This window comes from Oncorhynchus clarkii, chromosome 18 (genome assembly GCF_045791955.1).
Source record: "Oncorhynchus clarkii lewisi isolate Uvic-CL-2024 chromosome 18, UVic_Ocla_1.0, whole genome shotgun sequence".
NCBI lineage: Eukaryota > Metazoa > Chordata > Actinopteri > Salmoniformes > Salmonidae > Oncorhynchus > Oncorhynchus clarkii.
Window position 1 is genome coordinate 56353534 of NC_092164.1, and position 27549 is coordinate 56381082.

General features: G+C 41.0%; 1 protein-coding gene across 2 annotated transcripts in view; it reads right to left on the minus strand.

Annotated features, from left to right (window-relative positions):
* LOC139372733 (raftlin-like) overlaps positions 1–27105 on the minus strand; it is a 48877-nt gene extending 21772 nt beyond the window's left edge. For both annotated transcript variants that reach the window (XM_071112530.1, XM_071112529.1), the window contains exons 1-2: positions 26759–27105; positions 14796–14985 (exon numbers count right to left, since the gene is read on the minus strand). In XM_071112530.1, the coding sequence (XP_070968631.1) occupies positions 14796–14943 (148 nt within the window). In that variant the 5' untranslated portion in view covers positions 14944–14985; positions 26759–27105. The remainder of the gene's footprint in view (positions 1–14795; positions 14986–26758) is intronic.
* Between the last annotated feature and the right edge of the window lie 444 nt (positions 27106–27549).

Genomic DNA, 27549 nt, shown 5'->3' on the forward strand with positions numbered 1-27549 from the left:
TATACCTCCTTGACATTTCCTCAGTATCTTTTAATGACTAGCAGAGTGGAGCAGAGATATACGTGCCAACCACTGACTATAAAATAATACTCTACTGAAAGCATAGAGTTTCCCACCGCTGAGGTATGAGACACACAGACACACACAACGCTGAGGTATGAGGAAAGAGCCTGTGGGTTAGACTGCTGTTGGTCAGGGTCGTAACACACAGGATGCATCCCAAATTACACCCTATTCCCTACATACAGCACTACTTTTGACCAGTACCCATATTTCCCTGTATTTTTTATTTTACCTTTATTTATCGAGGCAAGTCAGTTAAGAACAAATTCTTATTTTCAATGACGGCCTAGGAACAGTGGGTAAACTGCCTTGTTCAGGGGCAGAACTAAAGTTTTGTACCTTGTCAGCTTGGGGATTTGATCTTGCAACCTTTCGGTTACTAGTCCAACGCTCTAACCACTAGGCTCTAACCACTACCTGCCGCCATATGTTGGAAATATGGTGCAATGTGGGAGGCAGACAATCTGTGGGGGTCGGAGTTTGGAGCATTCGTAGTACAGGAAATGCTTGACTAAGTGCACCGAGTTCGGATGAACTGACTGAAAACACCCCAAGACATTTCTGTAGTCTAGAGAGTAGAATATTGCTCGGTCTGAATACTGACTACATCAGTCACGTTTAAAATTCTATCAGTAAACCTCTTCATGCGTTTTCTACAGAGCTTAATATTAACACCGTACACACATTTTGATAGATTCACACAACACATGCAATCTCCTAAATCACTCATTCTGATACCTCAATACATAATCTGTTTTGATAGCTCAATATATGTGTGTTTTGATAGCTCAATATATCATCTGTTTTGATCGCTCAATATATCATCTGTTATGATAGCTCAGTATACAATGTGTTTTGAAAGCTACATTCAACAAACAATCTGAATAGCTGAATACATCAAACTTTGGCAGCTATATGCATCTTGGTCCCTGGCACATATGGGCGCACACAAAAGATCCACACCGCCTGAAGTTCCTATTCTGACTGACCTGCTTTATAGCCTTCATGGTCGTCACCAGTCAGAATAGGAACTGTGTTTCTTTCTCTACAGTGTCTCTAAAACTCAGCAGATGACTTCAGAGGCCCAATGTGTCAGTTGAGGAGAGAAGCTTTAGTCACTGTGTGATCACACCTGACTCATTTTCCCACCCTCACTCTCCTCCTCTCTCTCCTTTTCTAACACATTTTCGCGCCCACTCTTTTTCTCCTTCTTTAATGGCCTCTCCCGCCATTTACTCACTCATATAAATGCAATATGCAACAACTTCAAAGATTTTACTGAGCTACATTTCATAAAAGAAAATCAGTCAATTTAAATAAATTAATTTCTATGCATTTCACATTACGTTAAAAAAATAAAGTAGGGGTGTGCATCAGAAAATCAGTCAGTCTCTGGTGTGACCACCATTTGCCTCATACAGTGCGACACATCTCCTTCGCATAGAGTTGATCAGGCTGTTGATTGTGGCCTGTGGAATATTGACCCACTCCTCTTCAATGGCTGTGCGAAAGTTGCTGGATATTGGCAGGACCTGGAACACACTGTCGTACATGTTAATCCAGAGCATCCCAAACATGCTCAATGGGGGACATGTCTGGTGAATACGCAGGTCATGGAAGAACTAGGACATTTTCAGCCTCCAGAAATGATGTACAGATCCTTGTGACATGGGGCCATGTATTATCATGCTGAAACATGAGGTAATGGCGACGGTGAATGGCACGACAATGGGCCTCAGGCTCTCGTCATGGTATCTGTGTGCATTCAAATTGCCATTGATAAAATGCAATTGCGTTCATTGTACCATAACCATACCATAACCCCACAACCACGGGGCACTCTGTTCACAATATGAACATCAGCAAACTGCTTGCCCACACGATGCCATACACATGGTCTGCGGTTGTGATGCCGGTTGGAGGTACTTCCAAATTTTTGTTCAATGATGTTGGAGGTGGCTTATGGTAAAGAGATTAACATTCAATTCTCTGGCAACAGGTCTGTTGGAACTTCCTGCAGTCAACATGCAAATTGCACACTCCCTCAAAACTTGAGACATCTGTGGCATTGTGTTGTGTAACAAAACTGTTTATTTTAGAGTGGCCTTTTATTGTCCCAGGCACAAGGTTCACCTGTGTAATGATCATGCTGTTTAATCAGCTTCTTGATATGCCACACCTGTCTGGTGGATGGATTATCTTGGCAAAGGAGAAATGCTCACTAACAGGGATGTGAACAAATTTGTGCATCAAATTTGTCCACAACATTTGAGAGAAATAAGCTTTTTGTGCATATGGAAAATCTCTGTGATCTTTTATTTCAGCTCATGAAACATGGGACCAACACTTTACATGTTTAATTTATATTTTTGTTCAGTGTATACATACAGTGCCTTGCGAAAGTATTCGGCCCCCTTGAACTTTGCGACCTTTTGCCACATTTCAGGCTTCAAACATAAAGATATAAAACTGTATTTTTTTTGTGAAGAATCAACAACAAGTGGGACACAATCATGAAGTGGAACGACATTTATTGGATATTTCAAACTTTTTTAACAAATCAAAAACTGAAAAATTGGGCGTGCAAAATTATTCAGCCCCTTTACTTTCAGTGCAGCAAACTCTCTCCAGAAGTTCAGTGAGGATCTCTGAATGATCCAATGTTGACCTAAATGACTAATGATGATAAATACAATCCACCTGTGTGTAATCAAGTCTCCGTATAAATGCACCTGCACTGTGATAGTCTCAGAGGTCCATTAAAAGCGCAGAGAGCATCATGAAGAACAAGGAACACACCAGGCAGGTCCGAGATACTGTTGTGAAGAAGTTTAAAGCCGGATTTGGATACAAAAAGATTTCCCAAGCTTTAAACATCCCAAGGAGCACTGTGCAAGCGATAATATTGAAATGGAAGGAGTATCAGACCACTGCAAATCTACCAAGACCTGGCCGTCCCTCTAAACTTTCAGCTCATACAAGGAGAAGACTGATCAGAGATGCAGCCAAGAGGCCCATGATCACTCTGGATGAACTGCAGAGATCTACAGCTGAGGTGGGAGACTCTGTCCATAGGACAACAATCAGTCGTATAATGCACAAATCTGGCCTTTATGGAAGAGTGGCAAGAAGAAAGCCATTTCTTAACCTCTTTGATCTCTAGGGGCGCTATTTCATTTTTGGATAAAAAACGTTCCCGTTTTAAGCGCGATATTTTGTCACGAAAAGATGCTCGACTATGCATATTCTTGACAGTTTTTGAAAGAAAACACTCTGAAGTTTCAGAATCTGCAAAGATATTGTCTGTAAGTGCCCCAGAACTCATTCTACAGGCAAACCAAGATGATGCATCAACCAGGAAATGATCAGAATTTCTGAAGCTCTGTTTTCCATTGTCTCCTTATATGGCTGTGATTGCGCAAGGAATGAGCCTACACTTTCTGTCGTTCCCCCAAAGTGTTAGCAGCATTGTGACGTATTTGTAGGCATAGCATTGGAAGATTGACCATAAGAGACTACATTTTCCAAGTGTCCGCCTGGTGTCCCTGCGTCGAAATTGGAGCATAAAGCCAGGTGCAATTATTTTTCCATTTGAGAGCAAGGAGAAACCAGGCTTCCACGAAGGATATATCATTGAAGAGATATGTGGAAAAACACCTTGAGGATTGATTCTAAACCACGTTTGCCATGTTTCAGTCGATATTATGGAGTTAATTTGGAAAAAAGTTCGCGTTTTGAGGGCTGAATTTTCGTTTTTTTTTTTTTTTTGTTTTTTTTTTGGTAGCCAAATGTGATGTACAAAACGGAGCTATTTCTAATACACAAAGAATCTTTTTGGAAAAACGGAGCATCTGCTATCTAACTGAGAGTCTCCTCATTGAAAACATCAGAAGTTCTTCAAAGGTAAGTTATTTTATTTGAAGGCTTTACTTGTTTTTGTGATAGTTGCCTGCTAAATGCTAACGCTAATGCTAACGCTAATGCTAACGCTAAATGCTACGCTAGCTAGCTACTGTTACACAAATGATTGTTTTCCTATGGTTGAAAAGCATATTTTGAAAATCTGAGATGACAGTGTTGTTAACAAAAGGCTAAGCTTGAGAGCTAGCATATTTATTTCATTTCATTTGCGATTTTCATGAATAGTTAACGTTGCGTTATGGTAATGAGCTTAGGTCTATAAATAGAATCCCGGATCCGGGTTTGGTCGTCGCAACAGGTTAAAGATATCCATAAAAAGTGTTGTTTAAAGTTTGCCACAAGCCACCTGGGAGACACACCAAACATGTGGAAGAAGGTGCTCTGGTCAGATGAAACCAAAATTGAACTTTTTGGCAACAATGCAAAACGTTATGTTTGGCGTAAAAGCAACACAGCTGAACACACCATCCCCACTGTCAAACATGGTGGTGGCAGCATCATGGTTTGGGCCTGCTTCTCTTCAGCAGGGACAGGGAAGATGGTTAAAATTGATGGGAAGATGGATGGAGCCAAATACAGGACCATTCTGGAAGAAAACCTGATGGAGTCTGCAAAAGACCTGAGACTGGGACGGAGATTTGTCTTCCAACAAGACAATGATCCAAAACATAAAGCAAAATCTACAATGGAATGGTTCAAAAATAAACATATCCAGGTGTTAGAATGGCCAAGTCAAAGTCCAGACCTGAATCCAATCGAGAATCTGTGGAAAGAACTGAAAACTGCTGTTCACAAATGCTTTCCATCCAACCTCACTGAGCTCGAGCTGTTTTGCAAGGAGGAATGGGAAAAAATGTCAGTCTCTCGATGTGCAAAACTGATAGAGACATACCCCAAGCGACTTACAGCTGTAATCGCAGCAAAAGGTGGCGCTACAAAGTATTAACTTAAGGGGGCTGAATAATTTTGCACGCCCAATTTTTCAGTTTTTGATTTGTTAAAAAAGTTTGAAATATCCAATAAATGTCGTTCCACTTCATGATTGTGTCCCACTTGTTGTTGATTCTTCACAAAAAAATACTGTTTTATATCTTTATGTTTGAAGCCTGAAATGTGGCAAAAGGTCGCAAAGTTCAAGGGGGCCGAATACTTTCGCAAGGCACTGTACATACATGCATACATACAGCCTGAATTCAACATTCACCCCTCTACACACAATACACCATAACGACAAAGTGAAAACATGTTTTTAGAAATCTTAGCAAATTTATTGAAAATTAAATACATAATTCTCATTTACATAGGTATTCAGACCCCTAAGTCAATACTTTGTAGAAGCATCTTTGGCAGCGATTACAGATGTGAGACTTTCCACACATAGATTGTGCAACATTTGCCCATTATTATTTTCAGAATTCTTCAAGCTTTGTCAAATTGGTTGTTGATGATTGCTAGACAACCATTTTTAGGTCTTGCCATAGATAATCAAGTAGATTTAAGTCAAAACTATACCTCTGCCACTTAGGAACATTCACTGTCCAGTGTAGATTTGGCCTTGTGTATTAGGTTATTGTCCCGCTGAAAGGTGAATTAATTTCCCAGTGTCTGGTGGAAAGCAGACTGAACAAGGTTTTTCTCAAGGATTTTGCCTGTGATTAGCTCCATTCCATTTCTTCATTTATCCTGAAAAACTCCCCAGTCCTTAAAGATTAAAATCAAATCCATAACACAGTGGCAGTCGCTGCCGTTTAAGATGAGGGAGGACAATCATTTTTTTATGAGCATGGCCTTATTTCTGGATGACTGTCATTCATATTGGGGCGGCAGGCAGCCTAGTGGTTAGAGTGTTGGGCCAGAAACCGAAAGGTTGCTAGACTGAATCCCCAAGCTGACAAGGTAAGAATCTGTTGTTCTGCCCCTGAACAAGGCAGTTAGCCCACTGTTCCTAGGCCATCATTTTAAATAAGAATTTGTTCTTAACTGACTTGCCTAGTTAAATAAAGGTTCAATTAAAAAATAAAGATCTATTCCAGTCACCCAGCTCAATGTAACATTGACAGGTTTAGGCTACTACATGATACTCAAATTGTTCCTATACCCATCATGAGGTTGCAACAACCTATGAATGAAAGTTTACAACGTAGGTGCATAGGTCGAGAGAACATTTGTAGTAATCAAGGTGACAGAAAGTGACACATTCAATACTACATTGCACACTTTTGCCTGCATCTAGCTGATCTAGGGTGCAATCAATAGTCCAGTGTTTCCCAAACAAGGCTTCATGATTAGTTGACTATTTGAATCAGCTGTGTAGTGCTTTGAAGAAGACAAAAACACATGTACCCCATGGGGTCCCCAGGACCGAGTTTGGGAAACAATTGTCCAACAATTGCAAACAATAGTTTCTATTGGACAAATTAAGGTATGTTTATACCCATTCTGTTCTGTTTGCTTCTGTTTATGATACTTTAAAAAAAAAAATCCAACGGAATCGGTGGAATGAATACACCCCTGATCACACGCAAACACAGTTCCCTTTCATTGCAGCCACATACAAACAGCATGATCACTTTCTTCATTTAACAATTCCTTATAGCATCTACGCGCTCTCCTTCTCTCACCTTTTCCCTTCGCTTGTGGACTTTAGTGCACAACACAATTGTGACCAGGCAAAAAAACTTTCCAAGTTAAACCGTCATATCATAATCGCTACACACAGCCTACATCATTGTCAACATAGTTACTAGAATTAACCAGCTAGTAAACCTGCTACAATCATGCAGTACAGTGTACAGTCAGCAAGCAGTTTAGCAGTTATACCGGCGGGCCCCTGGTTGCAATTAATTAATAAAACCAAACACGTTCCTGTGTGGATAGCCATAGCCTGCTAGCTAACATAGCATCCTTCTATGTTTGAGCCGGGTGTTTGAGTAGGCTAAACTAGCTAGCTGCATTCGCTAGCTACGTGAAAAAATACAACGAAATATAGCTATCTCTCGCTATCTCTTGCTTCTCTTTCATTTTAATTAGAAACTTATCATATCTGAAAATGTAGCTAGACTCTTACCCGTATAAATTAATAAACGCTTCATGGCAACGTGACTTTTCCGTTTGATTTGTAGCTAGCTGCAGCTTGTTTGGCCAGTTGTGTCAAGTCAATCTTGTTCACACTGGCTGTGTGCAGAAAGTAGTCCATCACAAATAAAGTAATAGTGCAAAAATGTCTTGAATACAAAGTTTTATGTTTGGAGCAAATCCAATACAACACATTACTGAGTACCACTCTCCATATTTTCAAGCATATTGGTGGCTGCATCATGTTATGGCAGTCGAGGCTCCTCAGATGAGGAAGGGGAAGTGAAACATTTCAAAAAGTGAACCATTAAAGTTACCTTTTTCAGATAAAACTATACTAAATATATATAGCTAGCACTGCATAACATGTGGTGAGTAGTTAACTAAAAGAGAGAAAGACAATAGTTGAGCAGTTTTGAACAAATTCAAGTGAAAAAAATACTCACGCTCTCTCTTGATTCTTGAAGAAATGCATTTGTTCAAAACTGGTCAACTATTGTCTTTCTTTTAGTCAACTGCTCACCACATTTTATACAATGCAGTGCTAGCTAGCTGTAGCTTATTCTTTCAGTACGAGATTCATTATCTGATCCTTTGATTGGGTGGACAACAAGTCAGTTCATGCTGCAAAGTTTGAGGACATCCTCCAGAAGTTGTCAAAATTACTGTGTAAGTCTATGGAAGGGGGTGAGAACCATGAGAACCATGAACCTCCATGAGTACCCAGAGCAGGATGGAAACTAGCTGTCCTCCGGCAACGCCACGGTGCTACCCTACAGATTGCTGTTGAGGCTACTGTAGACCTTCATTGCAAAACAGTGTGTTTTAATCAATTATTTGGTGACGTGAAAATATTTAGTATAATTTCATCTAAAAAGGATATCTTTAATGTTTCACTTCCCCATCCTCCTCTGAGGAGCCTCCACTGCCATAAGATGATGCAGCCACCACTACGCTTGAAAATCTGGAAAGTGGTACTCAGTAATGTGTTGTATTGGATTTGCTACAAACCAAACGGAAAAGACACGCTGCTGTGAAGCGTTCATTCATTTATACGGGTAAGAGTCAAGTTACATTTTCAGATATTATACGTTTCTAAACTTGCCAGAAAGTTGTTTTCATTGCAAGTTAAAGTGTACTGTTAGCTAGGTCGCAGACGTTAGCTTGCTGGCTCACTAGCTAACGTTACATGTATGATCTGTGTAGTAATATTATTAGTATCTCAGAAAGACATTTGCATTGCTAGTTATAGCCTAATGTCAGCTAGCTAGTTAACATTGAACTGATTTAGTTAGCTTTAGCTATCTGCAGATTTCTACTACAGCATGTCATGCATGGTGGCTAGCTATGACAATCCATTTGTACTTTAGCTATGGGTTGGGATTATGGTTCATTTTTTAGCTAGCTAGCTACATGTCTAAACAAAAGACTCCACTTCACCAGATTACATGACCGATCAAGTTAGCCAGGTTTGTCTGGGGGTGATGACAGCCATCTATTGTATTTCATGTCTAGACAATAGTGACCCATCCATTTAGTTAGATGTGGCTAGGGGGTAGTTAAAACATTTCTTTAACATGACCTATCGATTTAGACAAGTGTATCTGGGTATAATAATAATTCTAAAATATGTTTTATCTGGACACATCCTAGTTTTGATATTGCTGTAATACAAATATGAAGTAACCATTTCACTGTAGCATTTAAACCTTGTGTATCCTGTGCATATCAACATATCAGGTTTGATTCTATTTCACATAGTGTGTGTTTACCAGACACGGCGATGTGAAGAACAACATGACCTGCACCAAAGTCAGATTAGGATACGGGCCAAGGATTAGATAAAGTGTATTTTAACCTGGAGTTTTTACTTATTGTAGGCTACTACTTTCACCACTTTTAGTCTAGAAATCTTTGGTTGTTTACTACACTACTTACTCACTCTGTTTAGCACATGTAACATATACGTTTTGCAAATTCATAAAATATTGTCTGTTTTGAATATTCTAACATAATACGAATTGTAATTAGTAACATATCATACTAAACAGAGAGTCTTAGATTTACGTACAGAATATTACGAAATGCTCTGAAATCAGGTTGCAGAGATTGGGTGTATTGATACACCATCCAAAGTGTATTTCATAACTTCAACATGCTCAAAGGTATATTTATTGTCTGTTTATTTTTTCACTCATCTACCAATAGGTGCCCTTCTTTGCGAGGCATTGGAAAACCTCCCTGGTCTTTGTGATTGAATCTGTGTTTGAAATTCAATGCTCGACTGAGGGACCTTACAGATAATTGTGTGTGTGGGGTACAGAGATGAGGTAGTCATTCAAAAATCATGTTAAACACTATTATTGCACACAGAGTGAGTCAAGGCAACTTATTTTTATTTAACCTTTATTTAACTAGGCAAGTCAGTTAAGAACAAATTCTTATTTACAATGACGGCCTACCCCGGCCAAACCCTGACGACACTGGGCCAATTATACGCGATCCTATGGGACTCCCAATCACGGCCGGGTGTGATACAGTTTGGAACCAGGGTCTGTGGTGACTTATTATTATGGGACTTGCACATTTTACTCCTGAACTTACAGTTGAAGTCGTAGGTTTACATACACCTTAGCCAAATACATTTCAACTCAGTTTTTCACAATTCCTGACATTTAATCCTAGTAAAAATTCCCTGTCTTAGGTCAGTTAGGATCACCACTTTATTTTAAGAATGTGAAATGTCAGAAAAATAGTTGAGAGAATAATTTATTTCAGCTTTTATTTCTTTCATCACATTCCCAGTGGGTCTGAGGTTTACATACACTCAATTAGTATTTGGTAGCATTGCCTTTAAATTGTTTAACTTGGGTCAAAATGCTTTGGGTAGCCTTCCATAAGCTTCCCACAATAAGTTGGGTGAATTTTGGCACATTCCTCGTGACAGAGCTGGTGTACAAAGTCAGGTTTGTATGCCTCTTTGCTCACACACGCTTTTTCAGTTCTGCCCACAAATTATCTATAGAATTGAGATCAGGGCTTTGTGATGGCCACTCCAAAATCTTGACTTTGTTGTCCTTAGCCATTTTGCCACAAATTTGGAAGTATGCTTGAGGTCATTGTCCATTTGGAAGACCCATTTGCGACCAAGCTTTAACTTTCTGACTGATGTCTTGAGAGGTTGCTTCAATATATACACATAATTTTCCTTTCGTCATGATGCCATCTATTGTCTGAAGAGCACCAGTCCCTCCTGCAGCAAAGCATCCCCACAAGATGATGCTGCCACCCTCGTGCTTCACGGTTGGGATGGTGTTCTTCGGCTTGCAAGCGTTCCCCTTTTTCCTCCAAACATAACGATGGTCATTATGGCCAAACAGTTGTATTTTTGTTTCATCAGACCAGAGGACATTTGTCCAAAAAGTACAATCTTTGTCCCCATGTGCAATTACAAACAGTAGTCTGGCTTTTTTTATGACGGTTTTGGAGCAGTGCCTTCTTCCTTGCTGAGTGGCCTTTCAGGTTGTCGATATAGGACTTGTTTACCTGTGGATATAGATACTTTTGTACCGGTTTCCTCCAGCATCTTCACAAGGTCCTTTGCTGTTGTTCTGGGATTGATTTGCACTTTTCACACCAAAGTACGTTCATCTCTAGGAGACAGAACGCGTCTCCTTCCTGAGCGGTATGACGGCTGCTTGGTCCCATGATATTTATACTTGCGTACTATTGTTTTTACAGATGAACGTGGTACCTTCAGGTGTTTGGAAATTGCTCCCAAGGATGAACCAGACTTGTGGAGGTCTACAATTTTTTTTCTGAGGTCTTGGCTGATTTCTTTTGATTTTCCCATGATGTCAAGCAAAGAGGCACTGAGTTTGAAGGTAGGCCTTGAAATACATCCACGAGTACACCTCCAATTGACTCAAATGATGTCAATTAGCCTATCAGAAGCTTCTGAAGCATGACGTAATTTTCTGGAATTTTCCAAGCTGTTTAAAAGAAACAGACCCACTGGAATTATGATACAGTGAATTATAAGTGAAATAATCTGTCTGTAAACAATTGTTGGAAAAATGACTTGTGTCATGCACAAAGTAGATGTCCTAACCAACTTGCCAAAACTATAGTTTGTGAACAAGAAATGTGTGGAGTGGTTGAAAAACGAGTTTTAATGACTCCAACCTAAGTGTATGTAAACTTCCGACTTCAACTGTATTTAGGCTTGCCATAACAAAGGGGTTAAATACTTATTGACTACAGACATTTGAGCTTGGATTTTTACAATTAATTTGTAAACATTTCTAAAAACATAATTCCACTTTGAATTTATAAGGGTATTGTGCGTAGGGCAAAGATAAAAACAATCACAATTGAATCACTTTTAAATGCAGACTGTAACACAACAAAATGTGGAAAAAGACAAGGGGTGTGAATACTTTCTGAAGGCAATATAAATATAAATATATATACAGTACCAGTCAAAGTTTGGGAACACCTACTCAGTCAAGGGTTTTTCTTTAGTTTTTACTATTTTCTACATTGTAGAATAATAGTAAAGACATCAAAACTATGAAATAACACATATGGAATCATGTAGTAACCATAAAAGTGTTAGACAAATCAAAATATATTTTATATTTGAGATTCTTCAAAGTAGCCACCCTTTGCCTTAATGACAGCCCTGGTACACTCTTATTACCTTCCATTTGATATATGTTATTGATCAGAACGCTTTCAAAAAGAGGAGCCGCCAGTTGTCCATCTCTGCTCTATGCCTTGAAGGAGAAACCGTTCAATCCAAAGCCAAGCCCATGTATCCGAGTGAATTAACAACTGTGACTAGATATAGTCTCTGAATGGAAATGAGTAGACAGACATGGTTATTTATTTGTCATTACTGTGTGGGAGTCATGAAGTAACAGAGGGAGAAATAATATTATTAATGGAAACTAAATTTAATTAAAGCGTACATTTGACCGTGGGTTCTCTTCAATGTCAGCCTGAGAGACAGACCGATTCCTCACTGGACACATGCACACACAAACACTGTTTCTCTCACACACACACCACATCTTTGTCTCATACACACATGCGTCTACACACACAAATCCCATTGCTGGGAATGAAGTCTCAATCTTCACAAACAATCAGATAATCCTTCAGGAATCCTTCACTCGCTCTCTTGGTCTCTCTCCATGACACACATATAAATATGTACACACACACAAAAACAATACCGAGTATCTTCCTTTATCCCCTCAGCAGAGCACTGCTATGCAGACATAAGGAGCTCATGTGGCATCAAGGAATTTACCATATAAATGACCTGCCTGTCTGTCTAGAGACAAGATGACAATACTCCCTAGCCTGAAATCTATTGTGTGTGTGTGTGTGTGCGCACTAAAGTGAGGTTGAGTGTATGCATTTCGCTACACCACAAGCATTTCACTACACCCGCAAAAACACCTGCTAAACACGTGTATGTGACCAATACATTTGATTTGATGAGTTGAGGTTTTTTTTAATGTGTTTGCACGCATTTGCATCTACAGTACAGCATGGGCATGTGTGCTGCTCTAAGCTGGCTCCCATCCATCTCATGATAAGCTTAACAGAAATGGAGGAGGCTGAATTCAGAGCTGTTGTCTGGATGGTCATGACTTCCTCTGCTAGAGTTCCAAATAGTGCCCTAGTCCTTTTATAGTGCACTATAAAAAGCAACCTAGTTCCTGTTGTATATGGAATAGGGTGCCATTTGGGGTGCAACCACTGTCTGTATTGGGCTGGCTGCTGAATGTTCTGCGTATGTAGCAAATTCAACAACTGACTGACTCAACTTCCTGCATCCATTCCTAAATAGAGTGTGAGGGAAAGTTCATTTTAACATGGACAAAGTGAGGTTTAAAAATCCAGAAACATCTCCCTTTATCGCACCCTCCCTCTCTCCCCAACTCTCTCTTTTCACTCTCTCTGCACAATCTCTTCTGTTCTGTCACAATAGCAGAATTAGTATATTTAGAACCCAGCAGCCTCATGGGACTTCTCATCAAACACTCCCAAAACACTGCTGCGCAAAACACACACACACAAAGACACACACACTTCATTCCCTAAACACTGTGCAAAACATCAACTACAGTACTCTCTCATCTTCCTCTCATTTTCAGAGGTAGGAAGGGGGCGTGGATTAGTCTGAACTGTACAGCTGAATCTTTGGTACTGTGGGATGCCTACTCACACTGAGATTATCTTGAAATATACACCCTGGTTACAAACCTTGGTCTTGAAGAGCTACAGAATTCCAAATGTAGCTTGTGAGGTGTGGAAACACTTTGTTGCTTTTATTAATTTTGTCTTGCTGCTTTTTGTTTTATGTTGCTCTGTCTGTATGCTACGTCTTGCTTGTCCTATGTTGCTCTGTATGCTATGTCTTGCTTGTCCTATGTTGCTATGTCTTGCTTGTTCTATGCTGCTATTGTCTATATTGTAATTGTTTTTAATAACCTGCCCAGGGACTGCGGTTGAAAATTAGCCGGCTGGCTAAAACCGGCACTTTTACTGAAACGTTGATTAATGTGCACTGTCCCTGTAAAAATAAAAATAAACTCAAACTCAAACTCAAACTCAAATTAGACTTCTAGCCACTTCATATACAGTGGGGTCTGAAATTATTGACGCCCTTGATAAAGATGAGCAAAAATGACAGTATAAAATAATTAAAATACCGAGCTATATTGTATGCTAAAAAAAAAAGGGATATTATATTATTTTATACTAGTACATTTCCTTAGAGAAAGACGGGTCATCATTCTAAATAAGAATTTGTTCTGTATAAATAAAGGTGAAATTAAGGTAAAAAAATATATTTTAACAAGTACTACTTTTTTCTCCTAAAAAGGTAGGAGTCAAAATGATTGACACTCCTGTTTTTAATACCTTTAATTACCTCACCACGTGAGGATAAAGCCACTGAGATGTTTTTTCTGTTTTATGAGATTGGAGAACACATTGGGAGGGATCTTAGACCATTCCTCCATACAGAATCTTTCCAGATCCTTGATATCCTTAGTCTGCTCTTATGGACGGCCCTCTTCAATTCAAACCACAGGTTTTCAATGGGGTTCAGGTCCGGAGACAGACGGCCATTGTAAAATGTTGATTTTTTTGACCAATTAACTATTTATTTGTATGTGTGCTTGGGGTTATTGTCTTGCAGGAAGACCCACTTGTGGCCAAGTTTCAGCCTCCTGGCAAAGGCAACCAGGTTGTTGGCTAAAATGTCCTGGTACTTGTTAAAGTTAATGATGCCGTTGACCTTAACAAGTGACCCAGGACCAGTGGAATCAAAATAGCCCCATAACATCAAAGATCCACCACCATATTTTACAGTAGGTATGAGGTTCTTTTCTGCTCATGCATTCTCATTTCAATGCCAAACCGACCACTGGTATGCGTCGCCAAAGAGCTCTATTTTCATGTCATTCAACAAAATGTAAACGCTTGGAGTTTGATAAATCTCATTGGCACATGGATTGGAATATACCAGTGCTTTGATCATGTGACATATAGATCTGGATAAATCAAATGGATTCCTGTCTAATCCTTTATGATGACTAGGGGTTGAATTGGAATTCACTACTGGAGCTAGAAGTGTGTGTGTGTGTGTGTGTGTGTGTGTGTGTGTGTGTGTTTGTGTGTGAGTGTGTGTGTGTGTGTCTGTCAGTATTCCCTACCTTCCTTCCCCAGCAGGAAATCCAGAAAGTGGTAGGTGTAGGCCACGCCCACCTTGGTCTCCACCTGCGGTCGTCGGAGGGTGGAGTAGATCTTCCCGGGACTCTTCTCCTCCCCAGTCCTCCGCAGCTTAGGAAGCCTGCAGCCCATCCCTCTGCAGGGAGAAAGAGAGGAGGGAGAGATAGAGAGGAGCTAGATTGAAAGGAAGAGAGAAAGCCAGGTAAGAAAGAGAGAGGTGAAGAGAACGAGATGGAGAGAAAGAGAGTGGGAGAGAGAGAGGAGTTTGATTGAAAGGAAGAGAGAAAGCCAGGTAAGAAAGAGAGAGGTGAAGAGAATGGGATGGAGAGAAAGAGAGTGGGAGAGAGAGAGGAGTTTGATTGAAAGGAAGAGAGAAAGCCAGGTAAGAAAGAGAGATGGAGAGAATGAGATGGAGAGAAAGAGAGTGGGAGAGAGAGAGGAGTTTGATTGAAAGGAAGAGATAAAGCCAGGTAAGAAAGAGAGAGGTGAAGAGAACGAGATGGTGAGAAAGAGAGTGGGAGAGAGAGAGGAGTTTGATTGAAAGGAAGAGATAAAGCCAGGTAAGAAAGAGAGGTGAAGAGAACGAGATGGAGAGAAAGAGAGTGGGAGAGAGAGAGGAGTTTGATTGAAAGGAAGAGATAAAGCCAGGTAAGAAAGAAAGATGGAGAGAATGAGATGGAGAGAAATAGAGCGGGAGAGAGAGCGAACGGAGAGAGATGGAGAGAGAGATGGGGTGAGAGAGGGAAGAGAGAAATAATTAGCATAAAGATAAACTTGTTTCTAAATATAAACCCGTCACAGGTGTTGCATTATAGTATTAAACCCTGCCTCTGTCTGCCGTGAGAAACTATGGGGGATAATGTGTCACAACGCACACACAGCTCGCACACACACAACCATGAACACGTCCACACACCAATAATACAGGAATATGAATGTGTCAACCATTACATGGCTGGTGGCCTCAGATACGGGCATCCGCTAATCAAATCTGGGTGATTGGGAGCGACATGTTTGATCAGAATGAATTAAAGCAGAAATGAAACTCAGATTTCCTGCCCTGTCGACCATGACAACATTGGCACTGGAGGAGACGAGAGAAGGAAAGGAGGTGGAGAGGAGGGAAGGTAGGGAGGAGGAGGAGGAGGAGAGGAAAATAATGCAAAAAAAGAAGGAACTAGGGAAGAGGAGAAGAGAGGAGATGAGAGTCAGAATGAAAAGGAGAGGAAATTGAGGAAGAGGAGAAGAGAGGAGATGAGAGTCAGAATGAAAAGGAGAGGAACTTGAGGAAGAGGAGACGAGAGGAGATGAGAGTCAGAATGAAAAGGAGAGGAAATTGAGGAAGAGGAGAAGAGAGGAGATGAGAGTCAGAATGAAAAGGAGAGGAACTTGAGGAAGAGGAAAAAGAAAATGAGTTAAAGAAAGGATGCAAGGAAGTAAAGGAGGAGACAGGCGGAGGAGAGGAACAGAGTAAGAGAGGGTTTAGAAAGGAGGACAAGGGACATGGGGGTCTGTGGAAACGGGAGAGAAGAAGAGGAGAGGAACAGAGTAAGAGAGGGTTTAGAAAGGAGGACAAGGGACATGGGGGTCTGTGGAAACGGGAGAGAAGAAGAGGAGAGGAAGAGAGGAGCGCAGGATCCAGAAGTCAGTTGGGTGGAGTGGAGCGTCGTCAGGCTAATCCCTTGTGACAGTGTCGCTACGATATGACCGTCTCCGCGGTTACCGTTAAAATCCCTGTCAGATACGGCTGGTTAGAGCCGCAAGGAGAAGACAGTGTGTGTGTGTTAATGTGTGTGTGTGTGTGTGTGGTTTAAGTCACACTGAGCCAACACAGAAATGTGTGTGACACCTGACTGTGTGTGTGTTAATGCACGTCTTTCTCAACGTGTGTGTGTGGTTTAAGTCACATTGAGCCGATACGGAAAGGTGTACGACAACTCTCAGGTGAGTGTGTGTGTATGTGTGAGGGTAATGGGGACTTATGCAGCCAAGCCGGGTGTGTAAATGTGTGTGATCCGTGTGTATAATGACACCAAGTCCCTTTAGGCCCACAGCAGCACAGACACAGACATTAACGCAACTAACGAGTCAAAGAGCCTGCATAGTCACAGTTTTACAACAAATAGCCTAACTCACTGGTGGTGACGAAGTGTGTGTCTCCAGCAGAGAGTAACATGCTCTAAAAGTTAAAAACTTCCAATGAACAACATAATGGATGCGTTTACATAATTCACCTTCCCTCTTCCTCCAGATTGTGTTCTCTCCTTACTCATTCAGGTACATTCGTGGAGAACATGCCTTCAATTTCATTAACCATAAGAGGAAACTATGAGTGAGTGAGAGAGAGAGAGAGAGAGAGAGAGTGAGAGCATAGACAGTAGGTATACATGTTGAAAGTATGGGAGAGAATGAGAGGAGGGTGAGAGAAACCTCCAGACTCTCCAGTCGACAAGCATCATCGCACAGAGACAGGGGTCGTTTCAGCAAGCCAAGCCACCATCTCAGATTGTTCTGAAATAGTTGATGTAGTTAGAAACAGATAAGTGTTACAGAAAAATTATTTTGCTGAAATATTTATCTAATGAATGCAGATATGCATCTGTTGGTCACAGATCTTTTTTCTTTAAGTAGGGGCGTGGATCAGAAAACCAGTCTGTATCTTGTGTTAACACCATTTGCCTCATGCATCTCCTTCTTGCTCAGGTTGGTGATTGTGGCCTGTGGAATGTTGTCCCACTACCTCTTCAATGGCTGTGCGAAGTTGCTGGATATTGGCAGGAACTGGAACAAGCTGTCATTCATGTTGAACCAGAGCATCCTAAACATGCTCAATGGGTGACATGTCTGATGAGTATGCAGACCATGGAAGAGCTGGGACAGGAATTGTGTACAGATCCTTGTGACATGGGGCTTTGAATTATCATGCTGAAACATTGAGGTGATGGAGGTGGATGAATGGCACGACAATGGGCCTCAGGATCTCATCACGGTATCATGTGCATTCTAAGTTCCATCGATAAAATGCAATTGTGTTCGTTGTTCGCAACTTATGCCCGCCCATACCATAACCCCACCATGGGGCACATTGTTCGCAACGTTGACATCAGCAAACCACTCTCCGAAAACAACGCTATCCACGCCATCTGGCCCATCTGCCCAGTACAGTTGAAACCAGGATTAATCTGTGAAGAGCACACTTCTCCAGCATTCCAGTGGCCATCGAAGGTGAGTATTTGCCCACTGAAGTCGGTTACGACGCCGAACTGCAGTCGGGTCAAATCAAATCTAATTTTATTTGTCACATACACATGGTTAGCAGATGTTAATGCGAGTGTAGCGAAATGCTTGTGCTTCTAGTTCCGACAATGCAGTAATAACCAACGAGTAATCTAACCTAACAATTCCAAAACTACTACCTTATACACACAAGTGTAAAGGGATAAAGAATATGTACATAAAGATATGTGAATGAGTGATGGTACAGAACGGCATAGGCAAGATGCAGTAGATGGTATCGAGTACCGTATATACATATGAGATGAGTAATATAGGGTATGTAAACATAAAAGTGGCATAGTTTAAAGTGGCTAGTGGTACATGTATTACATAAAGATGCAGTAGATGATATAGAGTACAGTATATGCATATACATATGAGATGAGTAATGTAGGGTATGTATACATTATATTAAGTGGCATTGTTTAAAGTGGCTAGTGATACATTTTTTACATCAATTTCCATCCATTTCCATTATTAAAGTGGCTGGAGTTGAGTCAGTGTCAGTATGTTGGCAGCAGCCACTCAATGTTAGTGGTGGCTGTTTAACAGCCTGATGGCCTTGAAATAGAAGCTGTTTTTCAGTCTCTCGGTCCCTGCACCTGTACTGACCTCGCCTTCTGGATGATAGCGGGGTGAACAGGCAGTGGCTCGGGTGGTTGTTGTCCTTGATGATCTTTATGGCCTTCCTGTGACATCGGGGGGTGTAGGTGTCCTGGAGGGCAGGTAGTTTGCCCCCTGTGATACGTTGTGCAGACCTCACTACCCTCTGGAGAGCCTTACGGTTGTGGGCGGAGCAGTTGCCGTACCAGGCATGGATACAGCCCGACAGGATGCTCTTGATTGTGCATCTGTAGGAGTTTGTGAGTGCTTTGGTGACAAGCCGAATTTCTTCAGCCTCCTGAGGTTGAATAGGCGCTAATGCGCCTTCTTCACAACGCTGTCTGTGTGGGTGGACCAATTCAGTTTGTCCGTGATGTGTACGCCGAGGAACTTAAGACCCTGGTGAGGACAACGACCATGCAGATGACCTTCCCTGAGATGGTTTCTGACATTTTGTGTAGAAATTCTTCGGTTGTGCAAACCTACAGTTTCATCAGCTGTCCAAGTGGCTGGTCTCAGACAATCCTGGCTGGTCTCAGACGAGGTGAAGAAGCTGGATGTGGAGGTCCTGGGCTGGCGTGGTTACACATGGTCTGTGGTTATGAGGCCAGTTGGACATACTGCCAAATTCTCTAAAATGACATTGAGGTGGCTTATGGTAGATAAATTAACATTTAATTATCTGGCAACAGCTCTGTTGGACATTCCTGTAGTCAGCATGCCAATTGCACATTCCCTCAAAACTTGAGACATCTGTGGCATTGTGCTGTTTGACAAAACTGCAAATTTTAGCGTGGCCTTTTATTGACCCCAGCACAAGGTGCTCCTGTGTAATGATCATGCTGTTTAATTAGCTTATTGATATGCCACACCTGTCAGGTGGATGGATTATCTTGGCAAAGGAAAAATGCTCACTAACAGGGATGTAAACTAATTTTGAATATGGAACATTTCTGGGATCTTTTATTTCAGCTCATAAAACATGGGACCAACACTTTACATGTTGAGTTTATCTTGTTGTTCAGTATATAAGTAACATCACTGAGTTACACAACCCATTTTTTATACTTTAGGATGGTTTAGACATAAAGTGAAAAAATGCTAATATATTCACAATCGACTCGCATTGGCTTTGTGACAAAAATACTAAAAAGCATTTGAAACAGTGGCCAGGTCAACAAAACCAAAGCATGGGGTGCTGTCATATCTGGTTCATAGCAGTGTTAATTTTGGCTCAAATCTTGGTCCAAGTGCTCAAGTCTGAGTCCACATTAACTCAAAAGAAAGTTATTTACCCACTGAGATAGTGTAGTGGCGAGAGGAATTTAGTCAATAAACTGAACAAGGTGTAGCCTTAACAAATGGTTAATGGTCCGGTCCGCAAGTAGCCTAGTTTTAGACCGGCCCGCAATATGTTTTAAGAATGTAAAAGCACAAAAAAAAACTTTGCACCAGTATTATGTGTCATATCTTTGGAACTGTTATCTCTCAAGCCCTTTTCACTAAGAAAAAGAGGGAGACTTGGCTACTTTGTCTACAGAACCTGGCTATGAAATGCAGTAGGGAATGTGGGAAGGTTGGGCGAGGGAGGGAAAAACATGGCTAGACTGTTGTTTTACTATTAAACTCAAGACTGCTATTGTTTTTACATTCATGAAGCAGCTTGTGTTTCTTAACCAGGGTAGCTAACTAGAAGGTGACTGGTTAGCTATGGGGAAGCAAGCGAGTCACCTACTCGATGTGTATAATCGGAAGCGGAGCCTGTCTGCCCACACTCATCGCTTGCTCCCCGCAGCTCACCAGCTGATGTAGGGTGTGTGTGTCTCGGGTGTGGCGCGTCGTTCCCACTACCGAACAGAACTGTGCTGTGCATCTGTGCTGCTAATATACATTTTATTAATATTATAATTTTATTAATAATATTATCCATATTATTAACAGTCCACTTAGTAGTCCGATTTTAGTTACAGAGAATTGTGTATTGTCTCGTTTTAGTCAACTGAAATGAAAAATCTTATTCATTAAGTTATAGTTTTTCCTGGGTCTATTTAGTCAGTTATAGTCTCGTCATTTGAAACTGAAAAATAGGTTTGATGAAAATGTGTCACTATTTTTGTTGACAAAAGTAGCACTAGTCCATAGACCGCCTACAGGGTAAGAAAACCAATGTGTAATTTTGTAGTTTGGGTGAACTACCCCTTTAACAATGTGGAGGATTCAAAAAAAAAAAAAACTTACTAGCAGGAACAGCACCATCTAGTGGTAAGAACGTGGTAATATCCGGATGTAGGAAGGGACATAAACCCAACAACTTCCAATTACTAATTTCTCTGAACAGGGGAAAAAACATGACCAAAATCACTGAGAATACATTCCATAGGATGAAGAAACAATACTCGGAGCCACAGCCCCATACTACATTATTGATGTTGAGGTGGGATTGGCATGGGGTGTGGTTCTGTGGTTGGTTTTTGACAATTTCTTTGGATTCCTCATTCCTCATTGTTAAAAAATTTAAGTCCAAATCGGATATTAGGTACAATATTTATAGACGGGTTAGCTGAGAATGTCACAATAAACAATACACACGCTTCAATGGGGCAGAAGGCCGTGTGTTGTGATTCTGGATGGCCAGATAGCTAGCAGCAATGACAATAAACTCCTTGTGGGGAATCGTAAGTGGCTCGTTTCAGTTAGTTTTATCTTGTTCTTGATACCATGTCTTGTTTTGAGGTGTTTTGACTGATGTCACATCTATGCAAATTTAGCTAAAATCCACTAGGTAACTAACCAACAACTGTAACGATGTCTTTGAGAGACAAGTGCTCACTGTGCAATTTCATTTTTGCTTTCAATAAACATTGGAGACTAAATATAGTTTAGATGTTGTCAACGATCTAATGCAGCCCCATCTGTTTTGCCCCATAGTTGTGCACACATCGGTTTGTTGCTAAACAACCAACCACTCTATTTAATGTTACACAGTTGAAGTCTGAAGTTTACATACACCTTAGACAAATACATTTAAACTTAGTTTATTCACAATTCCTGACATTTAATCCTAGTAAACATTCCCTGTCTTAGGTCAGTTAGGGTCACCACCTTATTTTAAGAATGTGAAATGTCAGAATAATAGTAGAGAGAATGATTTATTTCAGATTTTATTTCTTTCATCACATTCCCAGTGTGTCAGAAGTTTACATACGCTCCATGAGTATTTGGCAGCATTGCCTTTAAATTGTTTAATTTGGGTCAAACGTTTCAGGTAGCCTTCCATAAGCTTCCCACTTCTGGAATTGTGATACAGTGAATTATAAGTGAAATAATCTGTTTGCAAACAATTGTTGGAAAAATTACTTGTGTCACTTACCAAAACTATAGTTTCTTAACATGAAATGTATGGAGTGGTTGAAAAACGAGTTTTAATGACTCCAACCTAAGTGCATGTAAACTAAAGACCGCTCAGCAAGGAAGAAGCCACTGCTCCAAAACCGCCATAAAAAAAGCCAGACTACGGTATGCAACTTCACATGGGGACAAATATGGTACTTTTGGAGAAATGTCCTCTGGTCGGATGAAACTAAAATAGAACTGTTTGACCATAATAACCATCGTTATGTTTGGAGGATAAAGGGGGAGGCTTGCAAGCCAAAGAACACCATCCCAACTGTGTAGCACAGGGTTGGCAGCATCATGTTGTGGGGGTGCTTTGCTGCAGGAGGGACTGGTGCACTACACAAAATAGATGGCATCATGAGGGAGGAAAATATGTGGATATATTGAAGCAACATCTCAAGACATCAGTCAGGAAGTTAAAGCTTGGTCTCAAATGGGTCTTCCAAATGGACAATGACCCCAAGCATACTTCCAAAGTTGTGGCAAAATGGCTTAAGGACAACAAAGTCAAGGTATTAGAGTGGCCATCACAAAGCCCTGACCTCAATCCCATAGAACATTTGTGGGCAGAACTGAAAAAGCATGGAGGCCTACAAACCTGACTCAGTTAAACCTCCTCTGTCAGGAGGAATGGGCCAAAATTCACCCAACATATTGTGAGAAGCTTGTGGAAGGCTACCCGAAACGTTTGACCCAAGTTAAACAATTTAAAGGCATTGCTACTGAATACTAATTGAGTGTATGTAAACTTCTGACCCCCCGGGAATGTGATGAAAGAAATAAAATCATTCTCTACTATTATTCTGACATTTCACATTCTTAAAATAAAGTGGTGATCCTAACTGACCTAAGACAGGGTATTTTTACTAGGATTAAATGTCAGGAATTGTGAAAAACTGAGTTTAAATGTATTTGGCTAAGGTGTATGTAAACTTCCGATTTCAACTGTACATAAAATGCAGTTTGAGTTACTCCAGGAAGTGATGTTGCAGGCCAGCCCCTCTCACTGAGTCAGGCCGACTGGGGTACTGCAGGCTGCCATTAGCAAATAAATTATTGTTATTTCTTCTGTGTGCGATTTTAAATTAATAGTTTCCAGGACATACATCTGGTGTATTAGAAGCAATTAGATTGTTGCCATTATTTTCTTTAAAACAATGCCTGGTCAGCCTTTAACTTCTGTGGCTTCAATGAGGGTGCAGTCGTTCTCCCCTTGTGTAGACAGACAGTAGTGGGGTCCTTCTGTTCACTTCTCTTATTGCTCTAGCAGCAGAAGAATGTCCCCTGCTGAGAATGCTTTTCCCATAAAGTAGTCCAACCACATTTTCCACTAATCCTGTAAAAGAGACTGCTTCCGTTATTAGAACACACAGATAAACTACAAACATACTCTGTCCCCTAGGCTTGTATTAAACACACTGTCTGCTAACACAGAGGGAGAACATTAAGGTTCAAGTGGTGCAGGAGGAGACAAGCTTTTAACTGGTTCTACTGTTGAAGCCCTTAACTGGTTCTACTGTTGAAGACCTTAACTGGTTCTACTGTTGAAGCCCTTAACTGGTTCTACTGTTGAAGCCCTTAACTGGTTCTACTGTTGAAGCCCTTAACTGGTTCTACTGTTGAAGACCTTAACTGGTTCTACTGTTGAAGACCTTAACTGGTTCTACTGTTGAAGACCTTAACTGGTTCTACTGTTGAAGCCCTTAACTGGTTCTACTGTTGAAGCCCTTAACTGGTTCTACTGTTGAAGCTTTTAAGCTTTTAACTGGTTCTACAGTTGAAGACCTTAACTGGTTCTACTGTTGAAGACCTTAACTGGTTCTACTGTTGAAGACCTTAACTGGTTCTACTGTTGAAGATTTTAAGCTTTTAACTGGTTCTACTGTTGAAGCCCTTAACTGGTTCTACTGTTGAAGACCTTAACTGGTTCTACTGTTGAAGACCTTAACTGGTTCTACTGTTGAAGCTTTTAAGCTTTTAACTGGTTCTACTGTTGAAGCCCTTAACTGGTTCTACTGTTGAAGATTTTAAGCTTTTAACTGGTTCTACTGTTGAAGACCTTAACTGGTTCTACTGTTGAAGACCTTAACTGGTTCTACTGTTGAAGCTTTTAAGCTTTTAACTGGTTCTACTGTTGAAGCCCTTAACTGGTTCTACTGTTGAAGACCTTAACTGGTTCTACTGTTGAAGACCTTAACTGGTTCTACTGTTGAAGACCTTAACTGGTTCTACTGTTGAAGACCTTAACTGGCTCTACTGTTGAAGACCTTAACTGGCTCTACTGTTGAAGACCTTAACTGGTTCTACTGTTGAAGACCTTAACTGGTTCTACTGTTGAAGCTTTTAAGCTTTTAACTGGTTCTACTGTTGAAGACCTTAACTGGTTCTACTGTTGAAGACCTTAACTGGCTCTACTGTTGAAGACCTTAACTGGTTCTACAGTTGAAGACCTTAACTGGTTCTACTGTTGAAGCCCTTAACTGGTTCTACTGTTGAAGACCTTAACTGGTTCTACTGTTGAAGACCTTAACTGGCTCTACTGTTGAAGCCCTTAACTGGTTCTACTGTTGAAGCTTTTAATCTTTTAACTGGCTCTACTGTTGAAGACCTTAACTGGTTCTACTGTTGAAGACCTTAACTGGTTCTACTGTTGAAGCTTTTAAGCTTTTAACTGGTTCTACTGTTGAAGACCTTAACTGGTTCTACTGTTGAAGACCTTAACTGGTTCTACTGTTGAAGCTTTTAAGCTTTTAACTGGTTCTACTGTTGAAGACCTTAACTGGTTCTACTGTTGAAGACCTTAACTGGTTCTACTGTTGAAGACCTTAACTGGTTCTACTGTTGAAGCTTTTAACTGGTTCTACTGTTCCAAGCTTTTATCTGGTTCTACTGTTCCAAGCGTTTAACTGGTTCTACTGTTCCAAGCTTTTAACTGGTTCTACTGTTCCAAGCGTTTAACTGGTTCTACTGTTCCAAGCTTTTAACTGGCTATACTGTTCCAAGCTTTTAACTGGTTCTACTGTTCCAAGCTTTTATCTGGTTCTACTGTTCCAAGCTTTTATCTGGTTCCACTGTTCAAGTGTTTAACTGGTTCTACTGTTCCAACTGGTTCTACTGTTGAAGCTTTTAACTGGTTATTCTGTTCTGTTGAATCATAACTGGTTCTACTGTAGTTCTGCTGTTTAAGCTTTTAACTAGTTATGCTACCTGTGTGGTTTGAAGAGTTGGGTTTAGATGATGAACTGCAGTCCCATCATAACTGCTCAGCACTACCTGTGGTGATAATCTTACCACACGGTTAAGGTGAGGCATCTATCACCACAAAACAGTACAGAGCCCTTAGAAGTTAAATGAGCAAAGGAAGGCGGTATGAGGAAAGAGAGAAGAGCTGGAGAGAGACAGAGGAGGGCATCTCATTAAAGCAGCTCTTTTAACTGAGTTATTTTAAATGACAGCGCAACCAAACGCGGATTACACGCGAGGATAATCCGTCTGTGCTGTGGCACCGCTATCTTGGAACTCTTCTGGGGAGCGCAAACGCACAGAGAAACGCCATTCATCTTCCGCGGAGGGAGAGCGCGAGATGGGCACGCGGATGAAAAGATTCGCACTAAATATGGAAGGGGACGCAGGAAGAAGAACAAAAATGTAAAAGGGGATTAGAGAGAGCATGGGAGAGTGTCAATGTGCTCCGAGGGAGACATGATCCCTGAAGAAATAAAATAAACCTAAATGGGTATAAACTATATTGAATACGATTTCACACACCTGTTTGACGTTGATGAATTGCCTGCAAACATTGTCATCCAATTCATTTCAATGGGTAGCCTGAATCTAGTCTACTTTACAAGAATAACACCAGACATATTGTCAAACACCCAATGAAAAAAAGTTAATTTTTATTTGTGGTGATTTACAAACAAATGTATGCTACATTAAGAAAAACGCCAAAAGGGGGCCAACATGCGCCTGTGGGGTTTTTGTGCACCTTTCTCTCCTGCATGCTCAGGGCACGTGGCGAACTGCTGGTGCCCGTTATAACAATGGCAGTTTAGCAAACAGGAAAAGACAGATCGCTTACGCACCGAATCACACTCTCGCACATTTCTCTGCTCTTTCCATCTCTCCAGCTGCGCTTGACACAATTTACTCTGTCACGCATATCTGGGCTTGAGCCCTGCCAGAGAGTGTGGCGTGATTGGAATACTATCCACAAATAGTCGCTGGCACAGACATCAAAATCAATATCATACAGCGGATAAGAATCGTTTACAGGTCTTGGCAGAACGTATAACCTAGAGTAGAACATTGGTCGGGTGTTAATTAACCGTTATTAACTGTTGTGACCAGAACTTGTGTTGTGGCCAAAAACGAGCCCATGTAAGGGATCCTTCTATAGACAATCCATAACTTCTCCCCTCTCTTTCCAAAAAGTGTACACTGTACAGTTGAGCCTACACACGTCTCAGACGTTTCCCAATAGTTTATCTTAGAGGCCCCAGATAGATGTTGCCAGTAGACCTACAACATTAATAAGTGATGAGAATACTTTTCGTTTCATCTAGGAAAAGAACAACACCCGTGAACCTTGCCCTACATTTCCATTCCATCTTAATACACAAATGTAATTCGTTTTCAGAGAGCTGAGACAAACAACAAAACATAAACATACCCGTTTGGATGTTGTCACGGGCAGAGAAGTCGAACCCAGTCAGGACACATGGGCAAGCAATGAGCTCATGTGGTTACACCAACACACAAACAAACCCTCACACTCTTCCTGGGGTAAATGTGTCCTCGGTGTGTTTCTCTGTGCGCCTGTCTGTCAATCCACAGTCGTCGGTGAGATCACCTCGGTTGAAGAGGCACTACCCGCGGTTAAGATCATGCTGCTCCGCTAACCGGAAATCCGAATCCTCCCTCTGACAACTGTGAAGTACTGTATCCCTCCCTAAACCCGTGATATCAACTCCTCACACACACTCCGTTCTCTTCTCCCCGCTCACTCCCTCCAATTATATCTCCCTCTATGTGTGTGTTTGAGAGCGTCAGCACGGTCTACCATTATGCTTCTCTCCTCCCTCTGCTTATTGAACCTTCGCTACAGTCGCAGAAGGCTGATTTAACCAGCAGGGAAGGAAGCGCAATAGTATGAGTGAAGAGGAAGCCACAAAGAGTGAATAAAATGGCAAGCTCAATTACTGAATTAGAAATGTCATAACGGCATGTTATAGCAAGTGCTGTAGGTTTGTTTTAGCACTTGATCATGACTCAGTTTCTTTACACATAAGTGTCACTGGACAAAGGCGTCTTCTGTACAGGGGAGTTTTGAGCCCCAGCACTCCGCCTGAACATTAACACACATTGGTTCTGGAAGGGCTTGGAAACATAATCCTTATTTTGAGGGGTCTTCGGGCATAAGTGACATACGGGGATAATACAGTAAGAACAGGCCATCTTCTG